This window comes from Diorhabda sublineata, chromosome 4 (assembly GCF_026230105.1).
Source record: "Diorhabda sublineata isolate icDioSubl1.1 chromosome 4, icDioSubl1.1, whole genome shotgun sequence".
NCBI classification, from domain to species: Eukaryota; Metazoa; Arthropoda; class Insecta; order Coleoptera; family Chrysomelidae; genus Diorhabda; species Diorhabda sublineata.
The window spans coordinates 26645325-26668857 of NC_079477.1; the positions used below are offsets into that span (position 1 = coordinate 26645325).

Here is a 23533-nt window from a genome sequence, read left to right on the forward strand (position 1 = left end):
GTGTCTTTATCGTTCAAATTTAATTTCATATTTATAACAGAAAGAAACAATTCATTATTACGATGTTTTTTATATTTGGAACGTTTTTATTTATTATTTTCCTTTAAGATTAGTATTCTAAAATAATTTCAATTCAGCTTCGTCCAGTGCACTTTATAGGAGGGTTGTAATCCCCATATCAACCACTACCTGTAACTATGTATGCAAAATTTTGACAGATGACATTTAAAACATGGTGAAACAATATAATTACCGTATCGTTATCGATTACAATTGAAGAAAAAAAAATTAACCAAAAATTTTTATTTTCAGATACGATTACAGTATCGCTGTTGAGATAAAATGTTTTTAACATTATTTTACATGTACGCTACAGTAATCCAATGGTTCAGATTATCGAATTTGAAAAACAAATTAAACGGGACCCTAAATAACCAAAACGCTCTTCTAGTATGCGACGAAACTATCATATACGATTCGAAAAAAAACAGAAGTTTTGAAAATTTGCTTTTCAAAACGCATGATAGGGTAGGGTGTACTGTCGTACCAAAAGTGAGCAAAACCAAATAAAAATATAGGAAATTCTTTTATAATATTTGAGTTTGATTTCAGCAAAAGATCAACTTATCCCAGTGGTTAATATTTCCGAAAGATTATAGGCAGTTTCCTATATATTTTAGTAAGAAAACTATAAAGTTAGAACCGCCTCATGTTTATATTTTAGTGCAAGCTGTACTAGAAACGTACGTTAAACATTCTGCCGATATGATTCAGGTTAGTAATCACATCAATATTTAGAGGTTGTAAATTTGACCAGCGATTTATAAACATTTGTATAAATTAATTGTTTTCGAATGATTAAATGAACTAGCAGGTTTCTATTCACAGAATATTGTACAGATTTAACTTCTGGGTGAAAAAATTCTTAATTCCTTTACCTCAACTAAATAGTCTAGAATTCTTAAACAGAAGTAAAGTTAAGTATATACATATATATATATATATATATATATATATATATATATATATATATATATATATATTTGCTTGGTAAAGCATTGGATAAATATATTTTGGTTAAAAACAACTTGTTTTCTTTATCTCAACTAACCTAATAGATAAGAAAATCATACACACAAGCGATATAAGTTGCTTGAAAATGCATTGGGTGAATGTATTTTGGTTGAAAAGCTAATTTCTTTATCTCAACTAACCTAAAAGACTAGAAAAAAATACACAGAAGCGATAATTTGCTTGGTAAAGCAATGGATAAATATATTTTGGTTAAAAACTTGATTTCTTTATCTCAACTAACCTAATAGATAAGAAAATCATACACACAAGCAATAAGTTGCTTGAAAATGCATTGGGTAAATGTATTTTGGTTGAAAAGCTAATTTCTTTATCTCAACTAACCTAAAAGACTAGAAAAAATACACAGAAGCGATAATATGCTTGGTAAAGCATTGGATAAATATATTTTGGTTAAAAACTTGATTTCTTTATCTCAACTAACCTAATAGATTAGAAAATCATACAAACAAGCGATAAGTTGCTTGAAAAGGCATTGGGTAAATGTATTTTGGTTGAAAAGCTAATTTCTTTATCTCAACTAACCTAAAAGACTAGAAAAAAATACACAGAAGCGATAATTTGCTTGGTAAAGCAATGGATAAATATATTTTGGTTAAAAACTTGATTTCTTTATCTAAACTAACCTAATAGATAAGAAAATCATACACACAAGCAATAAGTTGCTTGAAAATGCATTGGGTAAATGTATTTTGGTTGAAAAGCTAATTTCTTTATCTCAACTAACCTAAAAGACTAGAAAAAATACACAGAAGCGATAATATGCTTGGTAAAGCATTGGATAAATATATTTTGGTTAAAAACTTGATTTCTTTATCTCAACTAACCTAATAGATTAGAAAATCATACAAACAAGCGATAAGTTGCTTGAAAAGGCATTGGGTAAATGTATTTTGGTTGAAAAGCTAATTTCTTTATCTCAACTAACCTAAAAGACTAGAAAAAAATACACAGAAGCGATAATTTGCTTGGTAAAGCAATGGATAAATATATTTTGGTTAAAAACTTGATTTCTTTATCTCAACTAACCTAATAGATAAGAAAATCATACACACAAGCAATAAGTTGCTTGAAAATGCATTGGGTAAATGTATTTTGGTTGAAAAGCTAATTTCTTTATCTCAACTAACCTAAAAGACTAGAAAAAATACACAGAAGCGATAATATGCTTGGTAAAGCATTGGATAAATATATTTTGGTTAAAAACTTGATTTCTTTATCTCAACTAACCTAATAGATTAGAAAATCATACAAACAAGTGATAAGTTGCTTGAAAAGGCATTGGCTGAATGTATTTTGGTTAAAAACTTAATTTCTTTATCTCAACTAACCAAATATAAAATAAAGTAAGTAATTTGATACGTTATTGGAGCTTCAAGTGTCTAAGGGACACTTCGAGTTACTTAACTATGACGTTGGTTCCTATTAGGAGCGGTCACTGTACAAGTCTTAACGAATACAATAATAAATTGAAATTAGGTAGGTACATTTATGATTCTTTACACTCACAATAATATAAAATGAAAATTAAGTAATCCGAGAAGATACGTAAGTGTAGGGTAAAATAAGGGGCACTTTGCAATATTTAACTAGATGATTAACAGATCCTAATGTTTTCCAACGCAAGAGATTATACTTCTGTTTGTTTTGCATGCGTGCAATGTTGACTAATTTTAAATAGGAAATTATTATGTCAGAACAGGTTGTAACTGAGACATTTCAGCTTCCACTTTTGTTTTTAAAACAATTGGGAAATTTACTTGTTTTAGGTTGAAAAATATGGAGAATTAGTTGCTTGGAGGGCTTCCGATACTTTCGAAGCCATAATAAAATCTGATATCAATAAATTGACCAGAATTGTTCACTGTTTTTCAAAAAATCCACTCGATATTAACCATGAGTTGAGATTACTGAAAATTGAAAGTAAGATTACATATAGTTTTATGCATATATAACATTGTTTATAGATGAAATATTGTTAACTATCTAAAAAAATATTTAATTCAATATAGTACCTAAGTGTTTTTGTCTGTTTATTTCCTTGTATATTCAATATAATGATAAATCCTTTTATTTGGAGTTTTAACTTGATAAATTAGTGTAGAAAGGTAGAATGTCTTCCTAACTCTAAGAAATTTTGTTAATCTTCCCACGTAGAACATATTTTTCATTGTTTTGAGGGGATAATGATGATTATTTTGGGTTTTAGCTGTCGATGTCGAAGGTTTTCCAGTTAAGATTAAATTCGAAAAAAAATTTACCAAAGAAAATATTTTAAAATACTCATATGCTCCCATTTATTGGAAAAAATTTGCCGAAACAACAAAAGACTTATATGGTAAAATCAGGGACGTAAAAAAGTAAGTGTACCATCAACGATTTAAAAGCTTGGTATTGGATAATATTTTATCCACACCATATTACCAACTCGTTAAAGAATCAGATCTAACTATGGAAATTCAAGTATAATCCAATTGTAGAACTTCCTGCGGACCCTTGGGGGTGCATCTGAACCAATTTGGAAATCAATGATGTATATTTAAAGAGTTACCGTTTATTGAAGTTGTTAAAAGTCTCCATTTCATAAATTTTTCACTTTCTATTACGATTATACAATTTTTTAATTGACTAAATGATATTGAATATTTCAAATTACTTCAAATCCAATACCTGAATTATGAATATGTTCAAATTGACAATTATACTGCAAATTTAGTGATTAGTTAAATTAATGAAAAAAGTGTTGTAATTAATTCTTAGAGCCAATTTACCATCACTGGGATTTATATAAGAATATAAATAAAAACCACGTTAATACACTAAAAAAAATAGTAAACTCTACTGTTTGATGGAGAATGATGATGATGATTATGTTATGTACTAATTTTTTTTATTGCTGGCCATCATATTATTTTAAAAAATATAAATTCCACTATATATATTCCAATTTTTTGCCAATCACTTTCTTTCAATAAATTTAATTCCTGTTTTTGAATTCATTTAATTTTTTTAGTCCAAAAATCACAATAGAAAGCGGAAAATCTGAGGAAAGGAAAGTCCCAATAAATGAAGTTAAACCGATTAAAAAAGATGGCAAAAAATCAGATGACAAAAATACTCTAGAAGTTGGCAGCGGTGATTACAGAAGACACAAATCCGGCGAACACAGACGAGATAAAACAGTAGAAAAACACAAAACTGCTACAAACACCAAACCAGAAGTAACCACAAAAACGAAAGATGATGTAAAGCATAAAAAAAACGAAGACAAACATAAAAATAAAGAAGATATTAAATTAGAAAGTGAGGATCAAAAGAAGAAAGAAGCTAAAGCGACAAAGCAAACAGAAGAAATAACAATAAAAGAAGCTAAAGAAGATAACAAAAGAAAGGAAAAGGAAACAGATATAAAAACTGATCACAAAAGAAAAGAAACAAAAGTTGAACAAGAAACGACAGTCACCGATGGAGTAGTATCTACAAAAGAACCCAAAGAAAAATATAAAAAAGAACATACTAAAAAATCTAAAAGCGGAATTGGAAAACTATCGAAACGCTCTAGCTCTGAAAAGAAATTAGTGAAAAGTACAGCTCTTTGTGAAGACGTAGACGATGGTTATTCACAAAAACCTAAGGATTATTTAGCAGTTAATCCCAAAAGTGATAAAAATAATGAATCTCTTAACAATGCTAACACGCACATTAATAAAAATAATAGTATAGGAAAAAATAAAACTAAACCTCCGAACATACTAATCTTTTCTGATAGTTTAATAGCCAAAGAAAACGTCAAAGTGACATTCGACAATATGTTAAATAAAGAAAAGTAAGTCGTTTACCGACATAACTGATAATTTTTCAAAAATCATTGCAGTATCCTATTTTTCTTAAAAGTAAGTATAATCTGATCTAATTGTAGGTACGTCATCTATGATCTTCCAATTGATTCAAAACAAAACGTGTGGAACGATTCCACAGCTTTGGTAGTAGTATGCGGTGATATACCGCCCAATCTAACCTCACAATTACTCCAATATTTTTTAAACGGCGGTCAATTGCTTTGCCTGTGTAGCGATTTTCTTTACAGCGTTCTAAATACATTTACAACAGCTGAAGTAAGTTATCCGTTAAACCGGTAGATATAGAAAATATTGGGTATGCCATTTTTGATTATAAAAAATGTTTTTTTTTAAACCCAAGCTAATTGATACATTTTCCTGTCAAAAACTATTTGAAAATAACCTTGAACATAACCTAGAAATCCCGGAAATTGTTATAATTGATAAAATATTATCGAAATAATGATGTTTTTAGGTTAGGGAGCACGAACTAGTAAGATTCAGTTACGGACAATGGAAACAAGTGAAAATGATGCATCACATTTTCTGTTATCAAGCATCTCCGACGAAAAAACAATTTTCCAAAGAATCCGATCAAAGCAGCGACAACAGTTCAAGCCCCGTGGCACCTAGAACCCCATCAGCAGTCGAGATACAAAATAACGGAAAAGATTACGTTATCCAAGTCAAAGTTCTTGGTACTGAAGAAACATGGCAAACACCAAGCTTGCTTTTGGCTACAGTGAAAGGAGGTAGTGGACGAACAGTTTTTTCTCAGGTACATTTGGAGATCAACCCCGATCAATTTGAGGATGATGAAAGTAAATTTCAAGCTTTAAAAGAAAGTAACGCAGCTCGCTTGGAGATTCTGAAAGATATTTTAACGAATCATTTGGAAATTGACTGTTCTGGCAGTAAAAATGTGGAATATACACCTGGGTACTTCTTAGGTCGACATGATGTGAGTATAAAAATATCCCCTGACAATTTTTTTACTATTATTACATAACCTAGCTGTTAAATTAATCATTTTCCTACGTTTTCCGACTACTTGGAATTTGTAATACATCTTCAGGGTCTGGATATAGTATTAAGCGGTGGGTGGCTTAATGGCTTGATCCTAATCAACGGTGCTATTCCTTAATGGAGTCTGGAAATTGTTACAAACCTTAAACATACCGAATAACCTAGAAGGTGATACAAATGTATAGGATTATACACATATCAATATGGTCTATGGATATTTTTTAAAACAAAATGTAAATTTTTGGATAGTTTAATGTTTAATAGAGTATTAATTCAAATTTGATTCTATAATGGATACGTTTAATGGCAAAATGCTGGATTAAACTATCATAACATTATTTTATGGTAGTATGATGTAGTACTAATTGATTTTTATTATCCAGTTCTGCTAATTTTTCCACTAAATAGAAATAAATCTGGATAATAATCTGGATCCTTCTGTGATTAGTGATTTTATTTAAATACTAACCAGGTCTTCTGGGAACGTCAGGAAGAAATGTAACCGTATGGTACAACACTGATTAAACATACTGTATACACAACTACTTTCGGTTAAGAGCACCCGAAGTCTCATTACTGGGTATATTGAATAGTATATTTATATAATATCCATGTTCAACCAAATTGTTTATATAATTTCAGAAACAACAAACAAAAAATCAAAAAAGAAAAAAATATATCAAAAATATTATTTTTTTATTAAAAATAACTTATTTAAAAACTGGTAAAGGTATCCATTGAAAAACAAATGCACCAAGTCTTGTATACAAAATGGACAGGTCTGTCTTTGATGTACATCTTGTAAGAATGTCGCTAAAAAGAACTATTTGCTCATCAAGTTGATTGAAAAAATGTATGATTGAGCGAGTAAAAAATGTGACGGAGTCTTGTGAATTCGTCAGTTACATCTATGTCGTCATTATCACTCAAAAATAGGTTGTTATTATCCCCAGCATATTCTTCCGAAAACTGAATAAGGTCCTCATTAATAAACTTAAAAAGTACCCTTGAATTTGTTCCTCTTCGTTGGATACAAGTAGATTTTGGCGTACAAATTGTCCAGCTCTTCAAATCGGCTTCTCACTTCCCGTCGTTGACGTCTTCTAAGACGTGTTGCTAAATGTTGATGATCAGATTCCTCATCTAGATCACCTGGGCTGGTATGAGCTTCGAAAGTCCTGATCATTATTTTCAGGCTCTAGAAGTAGAGAAAATATGAGGAAAGTCCGGCGGGACAGGGCAATGACAGATCAAAATCAAAGTAAAATTCAATGTCAACTTGACTTCCTACTGCGTTTGACCTTGAATTTTACAGATCATTGGCCTTGATCTTGACATATACTTGACATTGACAGGTTATTGACCTTGGTCGGCCTTTGACCTTTGACTTTAACCGTAATTGACCCGTGCCGCTTTCTCATATTATCCGTACTGACTCTTCTGCACAATATTCCTCGTGTGTCAGTTGGTCTACTTCGGTTAGAATGTAGACAGCGTGACTTTGTTCTAAAAAGATCGAGTAATATATAATAGAAAAAGTAATATGTTCAAACGTGCACAATCCTCTAAGAATGAAGATATTCTACTTATTACTTTTATCGTTCAATTCACCACCTCCTCAAAAGCCAGTTCTAGTTGCCTTTGCGTCAAGTATTCGGCATATTTTGTAAAAATGAAGCAGAAATACGGACTCCAACTCGATCAGATCAAAACTAAACTGTTCTACAACATTTCCGTGTTTCCCAAGACTTACGCTGACAGTTTACATTTATTTGGCGGTAGATGCGACTCCTCAATAACATAATTTATTATCTAATTTAGGGGAGAGGTATTGTGGACGTTTCCCCAAAAAGTACAAACGGAGAAATTATTTTAAATATGATCCAATCACATTTGTTCGATATTAAATTAATGATATATAAACTTCTGAACAAAACTAACGCACCACTTCAATTAATCTGAATATTCACAATATAAACACGAAATAAAACTTGAGTTACATTGAAATAATAATGAACACCTACTAATTAGTCGAATATGACCTTAACATAACTTAAATTGCGTTATTTTTTCTACAAAAGTTTATTTTTGCTGGCAATAAATAAATAAACCTTCAAATTGAAAATAAAAAAAAAAATCAATAAAAGAATAAATGCATATCGGTCAACCCTAATATCTCGTTGGCCCTCCTCTATGTTCAACAAAAGCTTGCGGTATATTCTCCCATTCTTCAATAGCGACCTCTATAAGTTGGTTGTAACTAGAAACAGGAGGACTATGACTTCTAATTTTTGAGATAGTCCCATAGATCTATAGGATTCATATCCGTACTGTTATGTGGCCACTTTAATAAAGGGATATTGACATCAGTAACCAATAACCTGTCTAGCCACGTGGGGACTAGAGTTGTCCTACATAAATAAAAAGTTAGGTTCAATAAACGGAGCAAAAGGTGTTACATATTGGAAAATAATATTGTTTAAGTAATATTGGGCATTCATAGACCTCGTACATATAGGAATTCCGTACGAGCATCGATGCAAATTCCTCCCCAAAATATTTTAGAGCCACCACCAAAAGGCACTTGATGCGAGATATTACAAATGGCAAACCTTTCTCCATGCCTTCACCAGAGATGCTCACGTCCACCTGAAGCTTTAAGGCTAACTCTAGTTTTATTGGAGAACAGAACCCTTTTCTAATCATTGATGGTCCAATTCTTGCAAAATTTAATCAGCAAGGTTTTTGTTCGAACATTTGATAATTTATCAGATTGCTGGTGATTCTCCTGTTTCTGAGATAATGTATCAAAAAACGATCATCAATTTGATGATCGTGCAATGATGTCTTTTTAACAAACCAGTAACATGTCGCATTGAATATCCTTCATTCTGGAGAGTCGACGCCCGCACTGCCTCCACCATTGCCGAATTTCTTTGGCGGCTCATTCTTTTACTTGAAACACTCTCAAATGAACAATTACAATCACCAGCTTGCTTCTAACAGAAACTTTGATTCAATCGGCACTCTTTAAGAAAATGTTAAAACAGTTTTAATATCTAACGAGGTTTTATACGAATTACTGTCAAAACAAGATTATGTGATACTCTAGTTAAATAATGACTGTCACTGTGGAACGAGATGGCGTAGTTGTCGTACAGTGAGTTATCAATAAATAAAGAATATCGAAAAAAACATGAGTGGTGTGTTAATTTTGTCCAAGAATTTACATGCAGTAAATGTACAACTCTACATTTTTGTATAAAAATAATTTGTGCAGTGTTGCATAATGTTTAAACGATTTATTTGAAATGTGTTACCTGGTCTTTATATCATATGGTAGATGTGCTAATTTTTTTTATTTATTTCAGCTCAAATTGAAATTATTAACAGACTGCGAAGAAATACAAGACATGAAAATGGACTGTAGAAAAATATCGTTATTATTTTGCGGTAAAGACGAAAACCCTCCGAATCCAACTTCGAATTTTATGCCTGTATTCATCCACACTTGTCCTTCGAATTTTTCCACTGTAACTTATTTCGAATCGCTTACCACAGATCAAATAGGTCGGTTAGTTATTTATTCCAACGTAATGACTAGCTCCCAGTTGTTATTGGATAAAACTTTAACCCACGGTATCGCAGTTATTCCAAGACAACAAACCTCCGGTACAGGTCGTTCGAATAACCAATGGATCAGTCCGGAAGGAAGCGCTAACTTTTCCCTTCAACTTCACGTGCCTACGAAATCTCCTTTGGGTAGAGCCCTTCCGCTTATACAACATCTAACGATGGTAGCCATAGTTTCTGCCGTAAAGAAAAGAAGTGAATTCGATCTGGACATAGGGATAAAATGGCCGAACGATTTGTACGCCTATGGGAACGTCAAAATTGGTGGATTGATAGTTAGTTCTGTTATTACAGATACGACAGCTATTGTTAATATCGGTAACTACATTTCGGTACTCGTGTAATGTTAATTTATCTCATTACTTTTCTTATTTTAGGTTGTGGTGTTAATTTGGATAATTCTAATCCGACTACTTGTATTAACGATATCATTAAAAAAATTAATACCGATGAAAGAACCTCTTTAAAAACAATACCTTATGAAGTCTATTTCGCTGATGTTTTTAATGAACTCGAGAGGATATACAATATAGTACAAAGTGGAAATATCGATTATTTTTTCGATTTATACTACAAGTATTGGTTACACAGGTAATCCATTAAAATATACTACCATTTTTGAAAGACTATGAAGTGTAGTTAACAGCTGATACTCTTCTACTGTGCTAATTCACGGTTTGATCAAAAAAGAGGAGTATATAAGAGCAAAGGGATTGAAGAACACATCCTTCCTATAGGAAGACACGTTTCTGTTGTGTAGTCAGAACTAGTGCCCAGTTTACTGCACAAGATAACAAACAGAAAGTGCAACGACCCTAAAAGCACTGCAAAGCATAACCTTCAAATTAAAACTGATTCTACAATGTTATAAGGTACTAAATGAAATGGCTGGTACTCAGAAACCAACTTTGGAGCTACTCAATCTGCCATAAGAAATATAAATATGCTTTTAGAAAGGTTAAAACTTTATAAATAAAGTAAATCTCTGGACTAGATAGCAGAAATACTGTAGCTGAGTAAAGGCGGACAGACACTCTGGTAGACATAATACTCAATGAACTGGCTGGGAAAAGAGGGTGAATACCTTGATATAGGGCACTTAGGGGACAAGCTTTATCCACTCAACCTGTATTGCAATAAACAAACAAAGAGATATGGCTTCTGTTAATCTAAAAATTATCGTCGGTGTTGTAGGTTTTCTGCGGTTTCCCTGCAACCTGGTGAATCGGTTCTCTATCCAAATGGCCGACGATAGGGAATAACGCAGCCGCATCTGTACCCACCAGCCCCTTTTAAATTTAAAATAAACAAAAAAAACAAAAAAAAAGACATGACTTAAACACCAGCGCCTCTAGTGTGAAAGTCAAATACAGTAATATTTTTATTTTGACGATTTTATTGTGTTTCTGAGAGACTAGAAGCAGTAGTTGGTGATAACTATACCCAATTCTAGCCCTAAAGATTATGCATTAAAGCATCCAATCGGATAGAGACATTTGACATGACATGTCAGAGATCTCACTCAACACCAGTGCCTCTAGTTGTAAAATCAAATATCGTAACTCTCATTGATTTGTTGAATTGGTAATTTTATTTGGTCTTTTTTATTTTGGCGTTTTTACTTGTGTTCCCGATAGACTAGAAGCAGTATTTAGTGATTATTATACTCTTGTTTAACCTCGAAGATTGTGCATTGATACCTCCAATCGGACAGTGACATTTGACATGACATTTCAGAAACCTCATTCAACACCAGCGCCTCTAGTGTCAAAGTAAAATGCAATAGTTCTTATTTTGTTGAATTGACAATGTTAGTTTGTTTGTTTTTATTTTGGCGATCTATACCTAACATAACCTAACCGTTAAATTATGAATTTTTCTTATATCTTGTATTCTTTTATACCTTTTCTTATCAATGAACAATTAAAAATACCTACATCTATACAATAGTTTATATCTTATCGCCCTACAATCTATAGAAAACAATAAACTATAAAAAGTTTTTTTGTTCATATTTTGTTATTGAAATTATTTAAAAATAAAACACGCAGTAATGCCATGAACATAACCTATAACGGTATTTTTCAAATATTGAGCACTTTTAAGTAGTAGCGTAGTGTGTGGCCAAGTGCCTTAAGGCGCTTAGGTTTTCTAATAAGCCCGTCGTGTCCGGTTAATTATCATTATTTTTATTTCTTTTTTGATTTTAGTGACAGCGAAGTTAGCGTAGCGTCAACTTCAGGTCAATCGATGAAAATGAAAATCGTTGGTATAGACGAGTTTGGATTTTTAAAAGTACAGTCACCAGAGGGCGACGTAAGCACTATTCATCCCGATGGCAACACCTTCGACATGTTAGAAGGTCTAATTTCAAGAAAAACTTTTTGAAAAGACAGAAGATGCTGTCCGTGAAAACATATTGTTCTACATTATGTGTGGTCTTATATTTTAATTAGGAAATTTGGATATGAATGAGACGTTTTGAATACAGTGTTTACACTATCACTACACCAACACTCACAATTACACTGTCTGACACGCGTTTCGATGATCTAGTTACCGTCTTCAGAGACTGAAGGTAAACTACAATATATTAACCTGTTTTATACTAAATTATCCACCAATAAACCTCTCACGAAAAATAAGTACAGCGGAAATACCTCCTTGACGGGAGGTTATTTGTCGACTACTGAAGAATTTATTTTAAATTTTAAATATTAATTGTTAAAAAATGTTTCCAATAATAAATTGATGAATGCATTTGAAAGCATTGAAATTGCTAAATGTAAGAAAAGTTTGAATAAGGACAAATGGGCCAATTCCTTACAGCCCACTCTATAGTTTAGTAGTCAAGGCAAGCAAGATTCCCGCCAAGGTGGTTTTCCCGCTGGTATTATTTTTCGCCGGAGAAGGTTTATTAGTGGAAAAATTAAGTATAAAACAGGTTAATTGATTTTAGTTTACCTTCAGTCCCCGAAGACGATAACTTTGTTATCAAAACGCGCGTCAGACAGTGTAATTGTGAATGTTGGTGTAGTGGTGGTGTAAAGTATGAATATCACCAACTGTTCCAAAAATTCCAACTTGGTTATGACTGAGATGTTTATCAAATTATCATATATCCTTAAAAATTCTACAAAATGAGACCGCTTCACATAACAAACTGATCTTTTGTGAATTTGCCGTTTTGATCATATAGCACAAGATTCGTTGGTGATATTCATATTGAACACACTGTTTACGCGCTACCACTACACCAACACAAACAATTACACACTTTACATTCTGTTCTTGGAGACGATAACTTGGTTATCGAAACGCGTGTCACATAGTGTGAGTGTTAGTGTAGTAGTAGAATAAACAGTGTGATCAGTATTAAAATGAGCTGACAAATTGTAGGTCCTGTATTTTTGGGAAGAATAAATATATTTTCCATTTCAAAACAAATAACGGTTGTTGTTTCATCTTTATGTTAGCAGATCAATTATCTAGTATGTCTTTTGCATAAAAAAATTCCGATAATCCCATCAGATTACATATAGAGCTTTCAGCTCTTAGTAACATGATGGGGTCTTCTATCCTGTGGAAAGTCCGGCTTTAACCTGACGATTGGAAACCGTAGATGAAGTTTGTTTAAGTCAGTGTAGATGTATCAATTTTGAATAAAATATATTAACCAAGTAAAAATACATAATTAAAAAAAATGCAGACATTATCTTACCTAATAATATTCTAATTCTAGTTACAAAGACCTCCCTTATATTAAACAATTTACTAATCAATTTTAATGTTCCAATAGAGTAATTGCATGGTTTAAGAAAAAATATTTTTGGATAGTTTATATACAACTTTTTTATAATTTTTGTTAATTCTTTGTTCAACATTATAGAGAAAAAAATTATTGAAAATTCAAAAATTTTGTAGGTAGTTTAAACATTTCAGTAAAGCCACCATATTGCATGACGTCATAGGTATAAAATAAACATTGAACATATGATACAAAGTAAATACGACAGTTATTCTCTCGGTTAAAACATCTGATGAAGTTTTTTTATGATGCCGAGAAATTCCAATATACAACAAAAATAGTTTGAAAGTGTTGGTCGTTTTGACGATTTCATATCAAGAACTTATAAAGTATACAAAAATAATAGTATATTATATAACGATTATGGAAAGTGATACATTTCGCACTAGCTACTGTTTTGCACGAGGCCGAAATACACTTTCCAACCAGTTGTGTACTCTATTTTTCCTACGATCACGTAAAAATTCTTCAAAAAACGTATTTTTTAAATAAGAAAGTCAATTAAACAATATCACATATGGATTGAAAAGTACATAAACTTACCTGTTAGTAAAATCAAGACAGTCATGAATAATGTTTTCCTCCACTATGGAGAATAAACTTTCATTCAACTACTTTATACATTTCCCGGTAATAGTAATAACACTGAAATTTAACGTTTAAATTATCTTGCAGACGCTAGTATGTATTTGAACACAAATCATAACAAACTTTCAATTTTTATTGCAAACACTAATATAACCTCAAAAAATCATATTGTCTACTTCTTCTTAAATTTGACCTTTTACCTTTCAGCACCCAGCCAGATTTATATTGTATTCGCGTATTGCCTCTATCGTTCGAGACCATATATAAAATAAGAAAAAGAAGCATTTCAATACATATATGTTTTGTTATTTTTTAGTACATGTGTGAAATAGGCTATTTTCTTAGGTAAAAATGAGTGTGCAATCTATCATTTTCATAAGTGTTCGTAGGAAAATACTTTTTAATAAATGCAAGTACCCTATTGTGAAGTATCCTACTAGTTTTTTAACATATCAAGTTAAGTGTAAAATTTTGTTATTTCAAATAATATTTCTATATAAGAAAATCAAAATTGTATTGTATCGATTGTATTTCGATGTGGTTAGGTACCATTTTATGGAATGGTACTCGATTGTTGATGTGCAATATTTATTTCTGTTATGTAATGTTACAAAATTGTTCCAAATATATTTTGAAAGCATATTTTTTTTTCTTATATCCTAACCGGTATCCACAAATAAACTTCAAGAACATCTCAACATCCTGGAAAAATGGTTTACTGACTGGCGAATAAACGTCAACTCGAATAAAATAGCCTTCACTGCAAGAGTTATTGAATGTCCCTCTATTGCAATGTCCCTCATAGATTATTGTTACACAAACTAGAGCATTTTGAAATAAGAGGGAATCTTTTGGCCCTAATTTCATCCTTTCTCCAGCTTAGGCAGTTTCAGGTGAAAGCGAATGGTAGGTACTGTGTCAACCAAGCACGAAGTTCTTAGTGGAGTACTTTAAGGGTCTGTTCTTGGTCCCCTTCTCTTTGTGATCTACATTAGTAATCTTGCTGTCTACAGATTTGGGTAGTAGCCGAGTTTATTGGAGCGGTTAATTTAAATGACACTAGTGTGCTATCGTCGGAGAAAGGTTTGCGGTTTTGTTAAGTAGATCGCTGATGTGCAGGAGAAAGATACATCTCTGGGAAGCACCAGCATTGACCTCGAACCCTTTTGAGGTCCATAGCGACAGTCTATAAGGGAAGACGACTAACCGTACTATCTTAATTTATTTAGAAGATTGTCAATATAAACCCTTTCAAAAGCCTTCAACATGTTCGGTGCTATTGCTCGGGATTCCCCATATGTCTCTCTAGCTTCAGTCCATATGACGGATGACATAGGCCAGGATGTTCCCAGTTGATCTATGTTTACCGCCGTTTACCATTTTTCTCCAAGACCTTCTCAATGGCTGGCTTTTTTGGCATTGGTTGAACTCTAGTAACTTTCCAATCTTCAATACGATTGGTGGTATTCAATCTGGGATAGTCGCGTAATTGATGTTGAAGCCTTTGAGAAATTTTGCCACATTTCTGTATCGAAAGTTTATTTTTGGCATAGATCTAGTCATTTCAGGCAGGCTGGGTGGTACTTTTCTTCGCAAATCAAGAGTTCAATCAATCAAATCAAAATTTGAAGAAAACATGCGATTCAACAAGTCTGCCTTCTCCTTCGCGATTACTGCTATTGACCCATCTTCTTCAGTCAATGACGGAATTTTTTAATTGCAAAAGCCTTGGATCAGAAGGCTCTTGACCAGAAAGACTTTGATCAATTTGGGCAATTGAGAACTTTGTTTCCCACTCGTTATGTGCAAGCATCTACGAGTATAGTCTGCTCGCAGGTATTTCTCGAGATAACAAAGTTTATACTATTTTCGGCCCTAGGATTTAAGTGCCACTTGTAATAAGCAGCATTTTTGTTGTTGACTCCTCTAGTTAGGTTAGGTTTGTGCTCTAGTGCAGTTTTTATTAAACCACGGATTGTTGAAATACTTGAAGGAGTAAGGAATATAGGTTTCCATACCTGCCAAAATAACTTCTGAAATCTTGTTTGTACACACTTTGTCATTGGAATTGAAGCAAACATTATTAGACGTATAAATATTAGAACAAAACAAAAAGACGGAGAGTTGTGAGTGGGCAAATTACTATCTTAAAACATCTTTTATGATCATATTTACTTTTTGTTTGCTAATAAAAGCAGATTGTGAATGAGGTTTAAATTTAAAGAAAAATAAATTAACAGGCAACATGATCGCCCTTATATTGAACTAGGCCCTGTTGAAAATGATTTAAATAATTGACCTAAAACGATGCAGGATGTTTTTAACAAATTGAATTAAAGTTAATTATCTGACAAAATCACTTTTACATAAATAAACAACGAAAGGACGTATCTATTATATTCTCATTATGATTTTTTTAAAAATTGTAATTTTGACAATGTTCTAAATGAAATACCGGTGATTAAATAATTATTCAATAGCTCAATTTACCAATTAAAAAAATGTTTACTAGAAGATTTTAATTTGATGTCATAGTTAAACATATTAAATGTATCATTATTTTTACGTGGTTCGTTAATTCAAAGTATAATGTCCCAAATGTAATTTGTAACAATTTTTAAACAGATGTTTGATGATAGGTTTCTATTTCGCACGTTTTGTCACTGAATAAATTATTATTATTTGACTGCCGTTCAAAAATTACCTATACATTCGAAATGAGGTCAAAAAAATTGGTAAATCAATTGCTGTAGCAGAAATTATGCATCTATTTCAACTACATTCATGAACAAAAAATCGACTTAAGTCCCACACTCGAAATCAAAAGTCTCTAGCAAAAAATCTGTAGCTTCCATTCTTTTTCTGATTATACATGGCATTTTGAAGCCATTAGTCTTACCTTATAATGAATGGTTTACAAGGTCTGGCTATTAAATAACAAGACTGCGTGTCTAGAGGGCGCCTTAGACGGGTTGGGTGAAAAAAGAGTAATTCGTTGGGTATCTTGTTATCTTGTCTATGCACGTCTTAAAACATGTCTGGTGTCGAAAACCATGTGTTGTAAGCCATTTAGTTGTAAGAGGCCTATGGTGACAATTCTCTATCTCGTGCGCGTGTAAGCGCTTCAGCGAGGACCGAGGGAGCACTGAAGATGACTAGCACTCAGGACGAATGTTTCAATTCCGGAAACAGACCAAAATCAACCAAATTATGCGTGTAGATCGTCAAATGAGCATCCTGATGATTGCAGAGGCTGTAAACGCCGATAAAGAAACGGCTAGAAAAATATTATACGAAGAATTACACATTACGCACTCCAATGTTCGATTACCCGCCGTACTCACCAGATTTGGCACCGTGCGATTTTCTTTGTTTCCAAAGATAAAATCTGCTTTGAAAGGGACTCGATTTGAGTCGATAGCAGCGATAAAGCAAAAAACGGCAGAGCTCCTAATATCCCTCACCAAAGAAGACTTCCAGCTCTGCTTCGATTAATGGAAAAAACGAGCGTATGGAAAGGTGTGGTGAAGGGAGGGGAGTATATTGAGTATAAAGGGGAGCATTCGAATGTAGAATAATTTTCATAATAAAACCCTTTTTCGTAACTTGTCTCGTTATTCAATAGCCAGACCTCGTATATTGTTATAGAGTTATTTTTTTGGCAAAGAAAAAATATAAAAACGTAAAGGAATCTTAAATAATGAAAAAGGGTTATAATTAACAGTAAATAAAACACGAGCTCAAAAACTAACTTTCTTATTAACATTGTTTAAGAATATTCGGAATCCAAGTAACGGATTCCACTTGGAGAGCTGAGGGGTGGAACTCCCGTTGCCCACCACTAAACCGCCACCGCCAATCAGGAACAACTGTGATATTACTTATGGTAGGTAGGTCGGTCCGTGTGTGTTGATCCGTCTGTTACGTTTCTATGATATCGTCATACCAGGTCGCCCAAGAACTCTTTATGTGTAGTTGCCACCATTCTACCTTGTGCAGCATCACCTGAATAATATTATCAATGTTTATGCTGCCGACAGTCTTCAGTACTTCCTGTTTCAACGCCTCCAGTGGTTAAACACGAAGAACGTGTGTTCGGCATCATCTGAGACATGTTTACAATACGTACACTCAGATGTTTGAGTATCCCGTCAGAGTAATGTAGAAGTTCACATCTCCGAACTTCCTAAGGTTTTTTATTAGTTCTCGCGTCTATTCACCTGATTTTTCTTCTGTTGTTGCACGTTTATATTGTTCTAGTGTGTTCGAAGATTGCTGCATCTTGTGTTATATCTGAGCTGCTTCTGTATATCCTCTTACGCTTACTTATCAAGATTAAATGTTCCCTCCCCTGGCCCTAATAACAGGTTCTAATCGCCGTTTCAAAGACCGATTTCGTGGCTGGAGCAGGATTTCTAGCCCGAACATTTCTCTTGAAATAAATTCTCGATAGGATTTAAGTCCGGGATACGCGCTGGCTATAGCGGCAATTTAGACATCATGTTCTCGCTGACTCTGTTGTCCTTGTCGCTATAGGGTGAATGCTTAAACGGCTTTATCACTTGTTGTGTCCATTTTCAAGTAGAATTCTTATTTGTTGTTAACTGAGATGTGTATCGGTTGAATTTTGATGGCCAACTGATAGTGATAACTCGTTTACAGTTTGGATATTTTAATTTGTTCATTTCCTGTAATTATCACTAAAAATAATTGCAAACCTACTAAAAAGAGATGTTTATTAATAGCAAATATTGAATAAGATACTTTAAACAAGTGTAAGTAATAGAATGCTAACGATTATATATTTCAATAGAAATAATCGATAATGTGACCGATATCGTGAAAAACAAAATGCAGATTGTGATAGAATAGATATGTGTACCTTAAAAGAATAAAAGCAACCCTGTTATGTATTTCTAATATTTTAAAACTATCTTTGTTCGTTAAATCCGAATCATATTGGGCCCAATCGCATGCACACTTTCATCGATAAACAACAATTTTGAAAGTGCGCATGCGATCAGTTCTAAACTGATTCGGAATTCGATCCGCGATTAAAGTTACTATAAGGATGTCATAACAAGATAAGCAACTACAAAAAACATTCTCAATAGTTTGAATAGTGATAAAAATTATTTCCATAGTTTTAATCTGTATAGGCTGATTAACCTACTTATTGTTAAAAAGTAAGAATAAATTATTCGAATTAAAACTTGTTTTCGAGTAATTTGAATATGACGATTGAATTTAAAATTTTATTGATGTCTGGCACGTTTAATAGATTGTTAGTTCAAGTCGAAAAATATTTAAACAAACCTCAAATAATTAAATAATTGCATTTGCTTTGAAGCGGTAACCATGTAACACATGTATGTGAAATGTTTAAAATTAACATTTTCTTATTTATGTTTTTTTCTCAGTGTTTATTGGGAAAATCGACATTATTTAAATTGATCGCCGGGTTTATGTATGTATGACCTAATGAATCTATTTTGTCACCCTTTCTTGCTGCGATACTTCAGAACCCTGAGTCCACAGCTGATCCATTAATCCCACACCGTTTAAAAAGTCTTCGTCATCTATTTCATACGCACCTAGGTGTAGTGCCCCGGAAAATGTGGATAGAGCTTTCGTTGTCTGTGTAACAAAATCTGCATGCCGTATTATGTGTTTGGTCTAGCGTCTTCAGGCGTTTATTTAGGCGACAGTGCCCCTCCTGTTGATATTCGTAGATTGTTCTTACTTAGGGCGAAACATTCAGCAGATCTACTCTGGTTATAGTTTCCCAGAAGAGTCCCAGTCCCTGTAGGTTGTCCCAATAAACGGTTTTGCTCATATCCAACTTCTTTTTCAGTGAGTTTTCCATTGTTCTGTATTTGATACCACAGAAGGGTTCAGGTTCTATGAAGGGCTTGTTTGACCCCATTTTAGCGAGCTTATCAGCTATTTCATTTCCCTTCGTTTCGGTGTGTCTCGGAATGCGGTGATTTTATTTTTCTTACCAAGCTCGTTTAATTTTTCTAGGCAATCCAAAACGAGTTTGGATTCTATAATATTGGAGCTTAAAGCTCTAATGGTTTATTGACCGGACAAGATGATGATCTCCTATATAGATTGAACTGAACACATTTTTCAATTGCATAAATTTCTGTCCAGTGTACGCTGTCCAGGCTTTCAGAGTGTTTGGTTCTGGGCCCGTACACTTCTATTCCTGTTCCGTTTGCTGTTTTTGATCATTTAATAGCATTTCTGTCTTGTATGGTATTTTGATCCCACTTGCTTTCACACTTTATTATTGACATGAAGTTTTTCTCTAAACTTTACGATGCATCGTCCTGAGGCATGTCCCAGGGTTGATCATTATTTAGGAACTGGTTTTCTTTGATGATTTCGTCCCTAAACATTCTTAGCGATGTTTTCTCTGCCACGCTTTCCAGATCGTCGGGCTTAAGTTTCATGTCTTTTTCAAATTCTCTTATCACATAAACGATCTGTGTATACGACTAGACAAGTTTTATAATAATAATATATTATCAAGAAGTGAATACAAAGTAGGAAATGTACGTCACTACAGACACAAAAACATTCTCAGAATTTCAAAGATTACTTGAAATTCGAAACGTGTCATTATAGATGATTATTAAGATAAATTTTAGGAAGTGAGTACGTGAATCCTTCAAAGTACTTACCAAGAACATACCGCAACTATTAGTATTTATTAATATCAAAGAGTTTTTAATTTATTTAACCGATCTACTTACGTTATTTCTATTTTAATTATTGATTAGATTCATTTTATTCCTGTACAATAGGTAGAACTTTCCAAAATTGAGTATAATATTGCATCTTATGAATATTTATGATACAATTGAGCGGTTGTGTGGATAATCTTTTTTAATTTTGTTTGGGGTTAACAAATTTCCACTTGACGGGAACCTTTATTTAATTTTCTTTGCAATTAAGAACGGCTGTTAGTCATACCTTTTCGGATTTAAAAAAAATGCATCGTCAAAATGATTTCATTAAAAAAATTATAAAAGGAATTCAAAAAAGTGTTATTTAAGTCAGTGATTCCCTAAGAGGTCCAAGTGCACCTCCAAGGCTCCACAGTTCGATAGTTAGATCTGATTTTAACGAGTAATATGGTGTGAATGTATCAACTAGTAATTAGTATTTCGAAAGTGGTTTTGAGGTAAAAAAGTTTGCTGTAAGTGTTTAAATTGATGCCCATGCGTTTCGCAATTCGCCGATCGCCGATGATTCGTTTCAATATTTTTCGGCAGCGTTGCCACACTTATGCCGGTTCAAGAAAAAAAAATTACAACAGTAATCCCGAGACACACGTGGAAATTACTTTCAGAATTATAGGTCTACTACTAGAGGACGTATTAGAAAATATATAAATGGAAAAGCAAACTTTTTTTAAAATTCACCGAATAAATATATACTACCATCGAATACGAATAACAACGAGAAAAAAATCATTGAATAAACTATTAAGCAAATCTAAAAATTAGCAGCTTAGATAATTAACTACGTAATTAGTGGCGCTCTAAATCAAATTGTCATCCATCCTTTGCTATAAATGAAATCAATCGTTGACGCGGGGATAGGACAGCAGTTTCAATTTTTGCAATTGAAACTGTCGTATTATTTCAATCATATCATTTTTTGTCGTTGAACTTTTGATGTAAACGGGATCGTTTATTCGGCCCCACAAAAAAAAGTTAGGTCTGGAGATATGGGTGGCCAAATAAATAAACTTCCATGTTTTATCCACCTATAAAGGTATGTTTGATCTTCTAAAAAAAGTGGCGATTCTTTTCTTAAAAAGTTTGAATATCTTTTTCTACTGACATTCTTATTAAAAAAAGGGCCCAAATATTGGTCCGCCTAAAGTAAGTCCTCAAATAATTGGAGTAGAGAGGTTAGTCAAATGGGAATCACATGTTTATTATGGCATTGACTAAATCAACTATTTTTAGATTTTCTTCAAATCTACAATTGTTATTAACTTTTATTTTGAATGGTTATAGGAAAAATTTTTTTAACAGGTATACGTTTACATATTTAATTTTTTTCAAAATTTCTTTTTTATTCTCAGATCTTTCCATAAATTCTTTGTTATACATTTCCTTTATTTTAGGTTATTTTGATTAGAAATTAGTTTGGACATTAACGTCGTCGTCAAGTAATATTTTGACTAATATTCAAATAGGTTGAAAAGTAAATTTTTAGCTGTTTTTGATAAAAACTATTTAACAAGAAAAACATTAAAAAACTGGAAACTTACTCTAAGCTCTAGAAAGCACAAGTTTCTAGAGGGATAGTAACAAGTATAAACTATAATATTATTATTCTTATTAGGGGCGTTACACTGCAGAGCTTTCAATAAAAAAATCGAGAACTAAAAAAGATTGTATACATACAACCAACCCAATAGTAACTATCGTCCTATTGAGTTATTACCAATATTATCGAAGATAATTGAAAGACTAAAGAAAGAAAAATCGTCCATTACCTTTTCTTTTTAAGCAAAAAAAAAATAAAATAAATGCGCTATGTTTTCTGTACTTGATGAAATATATATCTCACAATATAAGTTTTATGTGGCTCTGTTTTTTTTGTGATTTTGCCGATTTTGAGTCTCGATTTTTCTTTAAGTCTTTATCTTTATGTCTTGATAAAGACTTAAAGAAAAGTCAAAACGTCAATTCTTATCTATCTTTTAGAAATTATTGAAAAAACTAATTTTGAAACAGAAGAGACCTGAAATCAAGAACATTTAGAAACATAAACATATCAAAATTTCTGAAAAGATTTCTATAGAAACCAGAGTCAATATTTCTATCAAACGTCATTTTGAATATAGAATGTTTAAACCCATGAATTATATATTTTCACAAGAACTAACAAAATTTCAAACCGACGCAAATCTTAATTAATTATTGTAAGTGAAAATTTTATTTTTATTTATTGTTATACATTTATACATATTTTTTATATTATACTTGACCATAAATTCAGTTCCAGACGATGAATACATAAGTTTTCGAAAGCTCAAAATATTCATTAAAGATAGTTTACTTTAGTGTTTCATTGCCACATTCCCATTAAGAAAACGCTATATTATGAGTAGTTTTTTATTGGGAATGTGGCAATGAAACACCAAAGTGGATTAACTTCAATATATTTTCCGAGCTTTCGAATACTAATGTATTCATCGTCTGGGAAATAATTAATTGAGATTTCCGGTGATTTTAGACATTATTAAAGCTTTTAAAAATTTTTAAACTCATAGAATTCAATGTTCAAATTGACGTTGATAGAAATATTTCTATTGATTCAACCTATATTTGAATTATAAAAAATTTTGCTTTTTTTGGTAACAAATTTATCGTTTATATTCACTCACGTCCGGTATTTCCAAAACTACTTTTCCAAATTAATTATTAAAATATTGTTCCCGTTATAAAAAAATTGCTTCGAATTTTCGATACCTTGCTCACCTTGCTAGACGCTGAGCACCTCATTTTCCCGCCATTCT

The 23533-nt window shown here is 32.4% G+C and overlaps 1 protein-coding gene across 3 annotated transcripts in view; it reads left to right on the forward strand.

Annotated features, from left to right (window-relative positions):
* LOC130442679 (biotin--protein ligase) overlaps nt 1–14628 on the forward strand; it is a 28670-nt gene extending 14042 nt beyond the window's left edge. For all 3 annotated transcript variants that reach the window (XM_056776996.1, XM_056776998.1, XM_056776997.1), the window contains exons 2-11: nt 313–552; nt 613–774; nt 2862–3015; nt 3302–3452; nt 4106–4918; nt 5012–5207; nt 5407–5892; nt 9329–9908; nt 9968–10181; nt 11801–14628. In XM_056776996.1, the coding sequence (XP_056632974.1) occupies nt 343–552; nt 613–774; nt 2862–3015; nt 3302–3452; nt 4106–4918; nt 5012–5207; nt 5407–5892; nt 9329–9908; nt 9968–10181; nt 11801–11978 (3144 nt within the window). In that variant the 5' untranslated portion in view covers nt 313–342 and the 3' untranslated portion in view covers nt 11979–14628. The remainder of the gene's footprint in view (nt 1–312; nt 553–612; nt 775–2861; nt 3016–3301; nt 3453–4105; nt 4919–5011; nt 5208–5406; nt 5893–9328; nt 9909–9967; nt 10182–11800) is intronic.
* The last annotated feature ends 8905 nt before the right edge of the window (nt 14629–23533 follow it).